Raw genomic sequence first — 12,853 nt, forward strand, 5'->3', positions numbered from 1 at the left:
CCTAAAAGTAACTCCAGCAACTACTCCAGATCACCGAAGAATTCAGCAATGATATGAGGATGAAATTTGGTCTAGATAAATGCAAGGCCCACTGATTTCATCAGGGGGAAATCAGTCGGCTGAAACTACCAGCTGCAGACTGGTAAAGAGATTGAGGCCATGACAGAGGGAGACCTACTAATACCTGGGGACGATGCAGGTTCAGCAGTTAGAGAACAAGGAAATTAACGCCTGCCTGACCAAAATTCAAGCAGGCCTTAATTTCCTTATGGTGCAAGGAAGCCAAGAGCTGCCAACACCACCCGAAGTCAGCCATGGAGAGACTGACAATAGCTTGGAAAGAGGAAGGGGCCTGATAGACCTCATCAAGCAACAGAAAACAGCGATAGCTAACCTGAAAACAATTACTTCCAGAAAAACATAGCAGCACTCTACCATGCCATAAGGAAGATAGACAAGTAGTATTCTCTTGTCCTCAGTCTCTTCCCTGAGACTGAAGGATTCATGCTTGACATCCAAAACCAGGTAATCAATGCCAGAAACTATAGAAATACATAGCCAATGAGCCCGGAGTATTAGTATTAGTAATGGCCATATGGTGCAAGTATATATATATATATATATTTTGTATATTTTTGGTGCAAGTATATTTTTTTTGGCTGGTGTAGCTTAAGCCTAAAACTTAAGCTACACCAGCCAAAAAAAAAGAAGTAAAATAGCATATAAAATAAATAATTAATAAAAAAAAAAGGAAATAACCTATGCATTTCCCTCCTCCTGTAGGTTACTATCCAGCTGACCTTTGAATTTCCCCAAGCTGTCAGCCTCAACCACCCATGTAGGTTATTTATTCCAGTAATTTATAACTTGCTGGCTAAAATAAAACTTCCTGCAATCCAGTCTGAACTTCTTCCTCTAACTTGAAATTATGGCCCCTAGTTCTGGAATCATTTATAACCATGAAAATTTTGTCGTGATTCATTTTACTTTTGCCCCTCAGAGCCTTAAACACCTCAATCAAGTCTCCACTAAGGTGGCTAGTTTTCAAGCTGTGTAACCCACATTGAAGTCTTTCCTCATATGGATGCCCCTTTGTCAATCTCATCAGGCAATTTACCCACCTTTGGACTCTTTCAAGGAGCTTAGTGTCTTTTTTTAGGTATGGTCTCCATACATGAAAACAATATTCCAAGTGTGGTCTAACAATAGCCTTATATAGTGGGATTTTGATGTCATTATCTCTACTAGCAAATGTTCAATAAATTATTGATAGGACACAATGAGCCTTCCTTGCAACCTGCCTACAATGCTTGGAGAACTTCATGTCTGACCGTATCATAACTCACAAGTCCCTTTCTTCCATTACAGACGTTAGTTCAACGTTAGTTCAAGTTATTTTGGGGTTACTGTTCCCCAGGCGCAAGACCTTGCATTTTGCTGAATTAAAGCAAAGCCACTTCTCTGACCATCCCTGAAGTCTATCTAGGTCACTCTGAAGAAGCTCTGCTTGGCAATGATCATTAACTGCTCTACCGATCTTTTCATTATCTGCAAATTTAGACATCACACCCCCTATCCCTTCATTGACGTCATTTAAGAAAATCAAAAACAACAGTGGTCCCAGTACTGATCTTTGGTAAAACCCCATTTCTTACATTAACCAAATCTGAGGCACAACCAGAGCCGGTTTTGGGCTGTTAACTATCTGCGTGCTAGAGATATTTGGCCACCCCTATCAGTGCAGATCGTGAGTAGATTCATAACCTAACCCAACCCATGGGACTCTACTAGTAAGTTTTTATGACAGTTCCATATAGTTGACAGAGGTAAAAAAATCCATAAAAATATTTGCTATATTTATTTTAATTTATTCAAATCAAAAATGTACAAGATATCAAACAGAAGTAACAAAATGTACCCATTAAGTTAGAACTGGACTCTTCTTGCTTTCTTATTTGTCAATTCATTAACATCTGATAATTCTAAACATTCACACAATTCCTTTTCTATAGCTAACAGTCCTAGCTCATTAGCATTAGTAAAGGCACATAATGCAAGAAAGCAAGCTTATATCAGCCAAAAAAAAAAAAAAAAAAAAAAAACCCTTATTTCACCCATCCGCTCGCTCCAAATGTTTGTCAAGTTCTGCCTTGAATCTGTTTAAGCTATCAACCTCTACAATGACAGATGGAAGTTTGTTCCAGCAATCAACCACCCACTGGCTAAAGGCAAACTTCCGCACATCTATCCTACACATGTCTTTCCTCAATTTGAATTTATGCCCTCTCAGGTGATTATTCTGAGCAAGAGGAAGAATCCCATTAGCATTGAGCATGCTCAAACTATTCAAGGCTTTATACACCTCAATCAGATCACCTCGCAGGTTCCTAGTCTCCAGACACAATAATTTGCAAAACTTAAGCCTTTCTTCGTAAGAGCAACCCTTTGTTCCATTCACTACTCTAGTTGCCCTTCTCTGTACTCATTCCAACAGCTCTACATCCTTCTTAAAATGAGGCCTCCAGAACTGTATACAGTACTCAAGGTGTGGTCTGACCATTGCCTTATACAAGGAGATAATCACCTCCTTATTCCTGCTAGAAATATTCCTATATATCATTGACAAGACACCCTGAGCTACTCTTGCAGACCGTCTGCACTGCTCAGAAAACTTCATATCTGCCTGCACAATTACCCCCAGGTCCTTTTCATTCTCTACCACTGTCAATGTGGTTCCACAGAGTTGATACGTTAATCTGGGATTACTGCTTCCCATTTGTAGTAGTATTTTACATTTGTCAATGTTAAACTTCATTTGCCACCTCTCAGCCCATCTGCCAACTTTTCTAGATCCTGTTGCAGCAGTGTACTGTCATTAGTGTCATTAACAACCCTACTAACCTTCGTATCGTCTGCAAACTTGGACATTAAGCTTGATATACCATTGTCAATATCATTTATAAATACAGAAAACAACAATGGACCCAAAACTGAATCCTGAGGGACTCCACTAATAACATTAGTCCACGAAGAGCAGCGTCCATTGATTACCACTCTCTGTCTTCTCCCACTCAACCATCCTTTTATCCATAGCAGCAATTTGCCTCCAATGCCACATTGCTCCAATTTGTGCAGCAGTCTTCCATGTGCAACAGTATCAAAGGCTTTTCTAAGATCCATATATATGATATCAAAGTTATTCTTTGCATTCAGTTCCTTTGTGACTACATCATAGTATCCAGTCACATTAGTCAGACAAGACTTCCCCTTAACAAACCCATGCTGTGTCCGAGCTATAACTGAAGTCTTGTCTAGATGATCCTACAGTGCTTCTTTAACCAGTTCCTCCATTAATTTTCCGGGAACAGAAGTTAAACTAACAGGTCTGTAATTATCTGTCTCCTCCCTTTGATCCTCCCTTGTGGATTGGGGTCACATTTGCACATCTCCAGTCCATGGGTACCTCCCCTGAGTCCAGGGAAGCTCTCATAATGGCTAAGGGTTTGCTTACTTCCTTTGCCGCCCCCTTTAATATAACTGGATAGATTCCATCCACCCAAAGTGCCTTTCTTGTGTTTATCTTCAACAATTTCTCCTCCACTTTACTCTCAGTTGTTACAAAATTATCTAGCTTACTGCCAGAGTTGAATACACCTCTGGCATTCCCCTCGTTGAATAACTCCTCATGTGTGAATGTTGATATAAAATATTCATTTAGTTTGTTAGCTACCTGAGCAGGATTATCAACAGTTGAACCATCGATATCAAGTGGACCAATCTGATTCATCCCCTTCCTTCTAGGGTTTACATAAGTAAAGAACTCTTTGCTGTTTTTCTTTGCATCCTTTGCTAAGTATTTCTCGTAATCAGCCTTCGCCTGCCTAACCTCCTTTGTAACTTGGTTACAGACCAGCTTATATCTATCATAGGTTTCTGTGTCACATGTTAATTTATATGTATCCCATGCATTTTTCTTCTCTGTCACATGTCTAATTAGTTCATCTGACATCCATTTAGGCCTAAATCTTGAACAATATATTTCTTTGTTGGTATGAAAAGCCTAGTAGCTTTCAAGATTAATTCTTTGAATGCTTCCCATTTTGAATTTGTTGTAACATCATCAGTTGGTTCCACCATATAGAATTTAAATACCGTCTCAGACCACCGTAGTCACCTTTACGAAAGCAAAAACCCTTCCCTTTACACTTGATGGTAGTTACCTCTTTGAGTAAATCCCACTTCAGCACACTGTGATCACTGCCACCTAGTGGTTCCTTTATCTGCAGATTCTTGATGCATGAAGAATCATTAATGATAATCAGATCAAGAGTATTACTCCCTCTAGTTGCCTACCGTACATGCTGCTGTAGAAAACAATTATCCAATAAATCCACAAAAGCCTTGCTAGTGTGTGAGTGACCAGCCCACAAAATTTCAGTCAATATCCGAGAAATTAAAATCCCCCATTATAAAACACTCTAATTTACTGGCCCACTCTATTTCTCTGCACAATTGCTCATTGTACTCATCAGATTCATTAGGCCTATAACACACATCTACTCTCATTTTTCCTTTCCCAGTGCTTATGTCACACCAAACACACTCAACACTGCTTCCACCAACATCAATTGGATGCACTTTCTTAGATTTTATGTCTTTCTTAACTAACAGCATAACCCCTCCTACCTTCCTGTCCTGTCTATCCTTTCTGTACACTTTGTACTCCCCAAATTCCAGTTCTGTGCTGCTTATGACTGTGTGACGCCATGTCTCTGATAACCCAACAATATCTGTCTTTGATGTCTTGACTAACACTTCAAGCTCATTGAATTTATTAACTGTACTTCTAGCACTGGTGTACATGCAAGTATATATGCACCTGTTTCTACTCTTAGTTACCCTAACAGCCCATGTATTTACTTGTTCCACTATAACTCCTAGTCGTTCTGGAATTTCCCATTGCCTTGCTTTTCAGGCTGCTGCTCAATTGTATTTCAATAGTAGTGCAAGAATCGCTTTTACCTCTGCCAGCAGCTACTGTTAATCTATTTGTCCGTGTATCTCTCCCAAGCTTGCAGTTTTCCGACCCACCTAACTCTGCCTCAATAGCATCAGGAAATATTCTTACACCCTTTCTATTTAAGTGTATCCCATCCCTGTAGAAGCAGTCTCTCCTGTTAACAAGCACAGACTAGGCTGAGAAAAATTCTACCCCTTGAGCCTTGCACAATCTCTCCAGGGCCGAGTTGATCGACAAGACTCTCAACATATACGCCCTCCTATTGTGTCTGGGCAAAATTGCAGACACTTTCAAATTCAACCGTAAATCACAGCTTTTTTTCAGCATTGTCTTGTACTTGTTAAGTAATTCTGCCGGTCTCCTACTCTTAATATTATTAGTGCCAACGTGTACAACAATATCACCCTTTGTGCCCTTAAAGGATGATATCCACCCTACAACGTCATCAACCTTTGCCCCTGGCAGACATACTCTGGTCTTGTTCCATCTATCCTTTTTGCACAATATGTTCCCCATTTCCCTGACAGTAGAGTCACCTACAACCACTAGTTCCTTTGGGACCAGCACATTCTGCCTTGGGGGTTGCTTCTGTGTTGTGTGATGTTTAAGTGCAAGCTCTGGCATTGATGTGGGCAGCTGAGAGCTTGATGAGCCCCTCAATTTAAATCCTTCGAACCACCAGTTGAAAACCACTGCTCTAGGGCAAGCACCTGTTTTTTCAGTGACTCAAATTCTTCTAGCAATGCACCAAATTTTAACTTTGGCCCACTCCATACAGCAGTGACAAAGAAAAGAATTGCCTGGTGGGCTAGGATTAACCACTAAGCTGAACTTGGAATATGTGCCTCAGGTTCAGCGAACAATCAAATCATGATTCACCCGGAAATCGCCGTTTGCTATTTCCATATGAGTCATGATACCCTCTGATGAAGTATTCGAGGTGGATCTTGTCACAACCATTGTTTAAATATACTAAATATTACAGAAAGTAACTTTTAAAAAATTATATTTATAATATTATAAAAATTAAATTTACAAACTATTACAGAAAAAAAAATTATATCAAAATCTATTAGAGAAATTAACTAAAAGCATTTATCTAAACTCTCTATCAATATGCTCTCTTAATCTGCACTTAATCCCAGAGCAGTATGAAAATATGTCTGCTCACTACAAATGCCAACAGAAGAACGATGAAGAGTGTCAGATGACCCACATAGACTATGCCACCTGGCCTCTGGAATGATCCAACACATCATTGCAGGCTGCAAGGTGATCACCCAGACCGAGTACACTCATAGACAACCAGGTAGCCAGGATAATGCATCAGAAGCTAGCAAGGAAATACCAGTTGATCAAAGAAAGTGTACTGTATTACAAGTACGAACCACAGGCAGTACTGGAGACCCCAACCCACAAGCTGTACTGGAACTTCACCATAATAATGGACAAGACAATCCCGCACAACACACCGGACATAAACTTTGTCATTAAGAAGGAAAAGGCTACCTATCTGATTGATATAACGGTGCTCAGGACTGGCAATCTCCAGCAAACCCATGAGAAAAATATCAGGAAGTACATGAACCTAAGATAGGAGATTAAAGAGATATGGCATGTACAACAAGTAACGACCACCCTGATGATCGTTCTAACAACCAGTATGGTGCCAAAGACCCTACATAACAACCAGTATGCTGCCAAAGACCCTACATAACAACCTAGCAGCAATAGATCTCCCAGAGAACACCTACAAGGAACTCCAGGAAATCGAAATCCTGAATGCCTGTAGGATAGTCAGAGAATTCCTTGACCAACAGTAACACCAGACATAACAACCAGCTGTGTACTTGGTAGCAGTACCTGTCACAGGGTGGAACCCCCCAGTCTGGAAGGAATTAATATAAGAGCAACAATAATAATAAATATACTGCTAACAATACTTCCAGATAAATTCCTATTGGGAACTAACAGAATGAACCAGTAGCTCTGAAATAGGTAAAAGGTGCAAGTTTAGTGCCAACCATGATTTATGATGAAAAAAGAATATCAGGATGATTTTAATTTTAAAAATTTATCCAGCAGATGATATGAACACTGGTAGGCCACTTTTTCCAAAAAAAAAAATAAGCTAACAGATAGCCATAAACATATCACCTCAAATAACCAAACAAATGTATCAGTTAAGCCCAAACAGTGCACATACTAATCCTAACCAAATAAGTCAATAATAGGCACTGCCCTGAATTATGCCACCACTGAAATTTTTCCACCCTAGTAAATACACCACTGATTATGTTAATGGAAAATGTGATAACATTAAGATTTCACATTCTTTAATGCAAATACATTCACAAATGTATATTGCATTGCTATTATTTATGGAAAATGATATGCATACTAGACTGTAGTAAGGATGTTAGTTTTCCAGAACACATCCAATGGAATAATGCTAGGAGTTTAGTAAATAAATTTGATGAATTTAAGGTGCTGGTCAAGACATAAAAGGCAGATACTGTTGGAATATCAGAGATGTGGTGTCACACAGATATAAGGATTGCATGATTTGAATTCGGAGAGTACAATGTGTACAGAAGAGATAGGAAGGGAGAAGGGGTAATGCTGTTAGTTAAGAAACACACAAAATCTGAGGAAGTGCATCCAGCTGACATGGGTGGACAGCATAATGTTGAGTCAGTTTGGTGTGACCTAAGCACTGGGAAAGCAAAGTCAAGAGTAGGAGTGTATTATACGCCTAATGATTCTGATGAGTACAATGAACAACTGTACTGAGAAATAGGCGCCTCCGTAGCCAGGTGGGCAGGAGCAGCACACGCTTCTTGATTAGACTAGGTTCGAGCCCGTGACCACCAAATACGGAGGATGCGGAAAGGTCAGGGAATGACCACCGCATATCCCTGGAGCAATATGGCCTTAGTTGCTAATGCTCCTAAAAAACCAAATAACATAACAACAACAGTACTGAGAAATAGGGCGCCTCCGTAGCCAGGTGGGAAGGAGCGGCAGTGCGTAGCACACGCTTCTTGATTAGACCGGGGTTCGAGCCCATCACCACCAAATACGGAGGATGCGGAAAGGTCAGGGAATGACCACTGCATATCCCGGAGCAATATGGCCTTAGTTGCTAATGCTCCTAAAAACCAAATAAACAAACAAACTGAGAAATAGAGTAGGCCAGTAAATTAGATTATCTTATAATGGGGGATTTTAACTTCCCAGATATTGACTGGAATTTGTGGGTTGGTCACTCACACACTTGCAAGGCTTTTGTGGATTTGTTGGATGAGCGTTTCTACAGCAGCATGTTTGAGAGGCAACTAGAGAGAGTAATACTCTTGATCTGATTATCAGCATTGATTCTTCATGCATTAAGAATTTGCAGATAAAGGAACCACTAGGTGGCAGTGATCACAGTGTGCTGATGTGGGATTTACTTAAAGTTGTACCTACCATCAGGTGTAAAGGAAAGGGTTTTTGTTTTCGTAAAGGTGACTATGGTGGTCTCAGGCAGTTTTTAAATTCTATACTGTGGGACCAACTGATGATGTTACCAACATCAAATTCTGAATAGGAAGTTGAAGGAACAAAACATGGAAGGTACTAGGCTTTTCATACCAATTAAGAAATACTGCTCAACATTTAGGCCTAAATGGATGGCAGATAAACTAATCAGAATTAAAATGCATGGGATGCATATAAATTATCAGGTGATACAGAAGACTATGGTAGATATAAGCTGGTCTGTAATCAAATCACAAAGGGGGTTAAGCAAGCGAAGGCAGATTATAATAAATCTTTGGCAAGGATGCAAAGAAAAACAGAAAAGACTTCTTTACTTATGTAAACTCTAGAAGTAAGGGTTTGAATCAGATTGGTTCACTTGACATCAACAGTTCAATTGTTGATGAGACTGCTGAGAGTAATTTCAGTAAAGCCTGAGGTAGCTGACCAAATGAATGAGTATTTTGCAAATTCACACATGAGGAAGTTTGTAGGGAAGTTGAGACTAGAAGCTTATCAAACTCTGGCAGGGAGCTATATGATTTTGTAATAACTGATAGCAGAGTGGAGAAGAAATTGTTGAAATTGAACATAAGAAAGGCACCTGGGGTGGATAGGATCTATCCAGTTATATTAAAGGAGTCACCAGTCCCCAATTCACAAAAGGGGATCAAAGGGTGACATGAGTAATTACAGATCTGTTAGTTTTGTGCAGGGAAAATAATGGAGTCACTGGTTAAAGAAGCAATGCAGGATGATCTAGACAAGGCTGCAATTATAGTTTATACAGCATGGGTTTGTTAAGGGGAAGTCTTGTCTGACAAACTTGATTGGATACTATGATTTGGTCACAAAGGAACTGGATGCAAAATATAATTTTGATATATACTTGGATTTTAGGAAAGATTTTGATACTGTTGCACATGGAAGGCTACTGTACAAATTGGAGCAGTATGGCATTAAATGCAAGTTGCTATAATGGTATAAGCTAAAGGTTATAATGATTCATGCACCAACATCGAGCCATGATGATGAAGAGATTGAAGAAATGTACACCGAAATTATGAGTCCTCTAGATGAACAGAAAACTCACTACACTATCATTATGGGGGACTTCTGTGCTAAGGTTAGAAAGAGACAAAACAGTGCAGAAAGGGGAACTATAGGAAATTTTGGAACTGGTGAAAGAAATGAAAGAGGTGAAAGATTTGTGGAATTTGCAGAATCTAGAGGGATGTCAGTAATGAACACTTTTTTCAAGAAAAGGGTGAACAGAAAGTGGACATGGAAGAGTCCAAATGGATTAACAACTAATGAAATAAACTTCATCCTCACTAACAGGAGATATATTGTGAATGATGTTACTCTCCTGAACAAGGTAAACATTGGAAGTGATCACAGAATGGTAAGATGCTCATTTGATATAGATGTAAAAAAAGAAAGGAAAAAACTTACCCGAGTAAATAATACAAAGGTCTTTGAGATAACAGAAGAGGAGAAAAAGCAGTATGTACTGGAACTTAAGAACAAGTTTGAGCTTCTGCAGACTGTTCAGGACCAAGATATCGACGAGGAATATTACAACTTTCTGAAAGTCATAAAGCCCAAGAAACCTATAGGGAAAAAGAAATCCAAAGAAGAAAAAATCAGTCAAGAAACACTTGTTATGATGAACCGAAGACGACAAATTAAGAGCAAGAAAAACACTGGCAGGGCGAAAATTGAGCATACTGAGTTATGCAAAGCCATTAGAAAGAGATTCAGAGAGGACATAAGAAAATTTAACACAAGAAAAGTAGAACAAGCTTAAGGGAAAACAAAGGATTTAAATTTCAGCAGCCATGAGCAGTAATACATAAAGACAAATGATACTGAAACTGAAGAATAGTGATGGTGTACTTATGAATAGCAGAGAATGCATAATTCAAGTAGCAGAAGACTACTATAAACAGTTATACAAGGAGCGACGGAATGATGCCAGCAGTGGGGAAGATGGGTCGCAAATTAGTAACACATACAACATACCTGATATCCTTCCTGATGAGGTAGAACATGCATTGAAGAAAAGGAAGAATCAGAAAGCTCTGGGGAAAGATGAAGTTACTGTAGAGTTGTTAAAATTGGGAGGAAGAGACATGACACAAAAACTGGCAAGACTCTTCACAAAATACATTAGAAAAGGTGTGACGCCTAAGGAGTGGAATAATGCAATCATAGTTTTGCTGCATAAGAAAGGAGATAAATCAGAAATTGGAAATTATAGACCAATTAGCTTGTTATCCCTGGAGCAACCATCAGAATTTTCACAATGTGTAATAAAATTTAGCACAAATTGAATTATTCTAACATATGGAGAGGAGAGTTAAATTACCTGTATTTCTTATGACGTTCATAATAAGATTGTTGTAAGCAACAAAATGGTGGAAAGGTGTTACTTTGAATTCTATATGATATATTATAGAAGCTTTTTATGTAATAGTGATATTCCATTTAATTAGAATGAAAAATCTTGAATTATTTGATAATTGTTGACTAAAAAATAAAAATTATATATTTTTTTATTTTCAGGAAGAATTGAAATGTGTTAAAAGTAGAAACAAGAAGCTCTGTAGCATACTTGGGCAAGCTGAAAGTATGTATTATTATTTTGCTTAACTTTTTTCATTGAATCTTTGTAAAATCTTTTTTAAGTGATGTGAACTAGGAAATCATTCTGATAATGCTCCAAGGACCCATTTATTGTTGAGGCATTATCAGCCATTTTCAATCCACTGCAGGATGAAGGCCTCTCCAGCAACTTTCCAGTTCCTTCTGTTTTGAGCACTGGCCATCCATTTACTACCCCCAAACTCATGAATTTCATCTATCCATCTCCGCCTTTGTCTTCCAGGTTTTCTTCTAGCTCCTCTTTGGTACCATTCTGTTATTTTCTTAGTCCATCTGTCATCATGTCTTCGAGCTATGTGTCCTGCCCAAGACCATTTTAGTTCTTTAGTTTTGATAATTATGTCCTTTACTTGAGTTTGCTGCCTAATCCATGTGTTTCTCTTCTTATCTAACAGTCTGATTCCCAATATGATTCCCAATATAATACGAATTATATTGGGAATCAGACTGTTAGATACAATCTTCGCTGTGTAGTTGTCAGCTTCTCTTCCATTCTTTTGGTGAGTGCCCAAGTCTCACTTCCATAAGTGATGGTGGGGAGTATACATTGGTTCATTATTTTACGTTTCAGACAAACTGGGATATTGCTCTTCAGTATGTGACTATATTTCCTGAATGCTATCCATCCAAAATTTATTCTTCTCTTGACTTCCAGCCATTTATCATTATTACAGCTAATAACTTGTCCCAGATAAGTATATGACTCCACCTTTTCAATTACTGCTCCTTCAATCATTATTTCCCTTTCTGTGGCATACTTGTTCATCATTACTTTTATTTTAGCGATATTCATCTTTAGTCCAAAATTCTTACTAACTGTGCATAACTGATTAAGATTTTCCTCTAATTCTTTGGGATCGTGGCTTATGACCACAATGTCATCTGCAAATCGTAAATGGTTTAGGTACTCTCCATTCACATTGACTCCTTTCTGCGACCAGTCTAATCTTCTGAAAGCTTCCTCAAGGACAGCAGTAAACAGTTTCGGAGATATTGTGTCTCCTTGTCGAACTGCTTTCTCGATTTTAAATTTCCTACTGTCTTTGTCTAGTCTATTAAAGGAGGTAGCACTCTCATATATTTTTTTTCAAATCATAATATATAGGGTATCTATGCCTTGTCTTTCCAGTGCCCGAAACAATGCCTTATGCTGTATGGAGTCAAATGCCTTTTCATAATCCACAAATGCCAGGCATAATGGTGTTTTATATTCATTTGCTTTCTCCATTAGCTGTGATATTATGTGAAGGTGATCCATAGTACAGAATCCTGTCCTAAAGCCAGCTTGCTCTTTCGGTTGATTCTCATCAAGTATTCTTTCTAATCTGTTAGTAATGACCCTTGTGAACAACTTGTAGATGTGGGATAACAAGCTAATTGGTCTATAATTTCCAATTTCTGATTTATCTCCTTTCTTATGCAGCAAAACTATGATTGCATTATTCCACTGCTTAGGCGTCACACCTTTTCTAATGCACTTTGTGAAGAGCCTTGCCAGTTTTAGTGTTATGTCTCTTCCTCCCAATTTTAACAACTCTACAGTAACTTCATCTTCCCCCGGGGCTTTCTGATTCTTCATTTTCTTCAATGCATGTTCTACCTCATCAGGAAGAATATCGGGTATGTCGTATGTGTTCCTAATTT

The 12,853-nt window shown here is 38.6% G+C and overlaps 1 protein-coding gene across 2 annotated transcripts in view; it reads left to right on the forward strand.

The window, feature by feature from the left end:
• Positions 1 to 12,853, forward strand: part of LOC150089395 (G kinase-anchoring protein 1-like) — a 199,828-nt gene that overhangs the window by 130,180 nt on the left and 56,795 nt on the right. For both annotated transcript variants that reach the window (XM_090368564.1, XM_090368565.1), the window contains one exon: positions 11,111 to 11,174. In XM_090368564.1, the coding sequence (XP_090224690.1) occupies positions 11,111 to 11,174 (64 nt within the window). The remainder of the gene's footprint in view (positions 1 to 11,110; positions 11,175 to 12,853) is intronic.

The sequence above is a fragment of the Mastigoproctus giganteus genome, chromosome 2, assembly GCF_048544385.1.
Source record: "Mastigoproctus giganteus isolate SK-2022 chromosome 2, ASM4854438v1, whole genome shotgun sequence".
NCBI classification, from domain to species: domain Eukaryota; kingdom Metazoa; phylum Arthropoda; class Arachnida; order Uropygi; family Thelyphonidae; genus Mastigoproctus; species Mastigoproctus giganteus.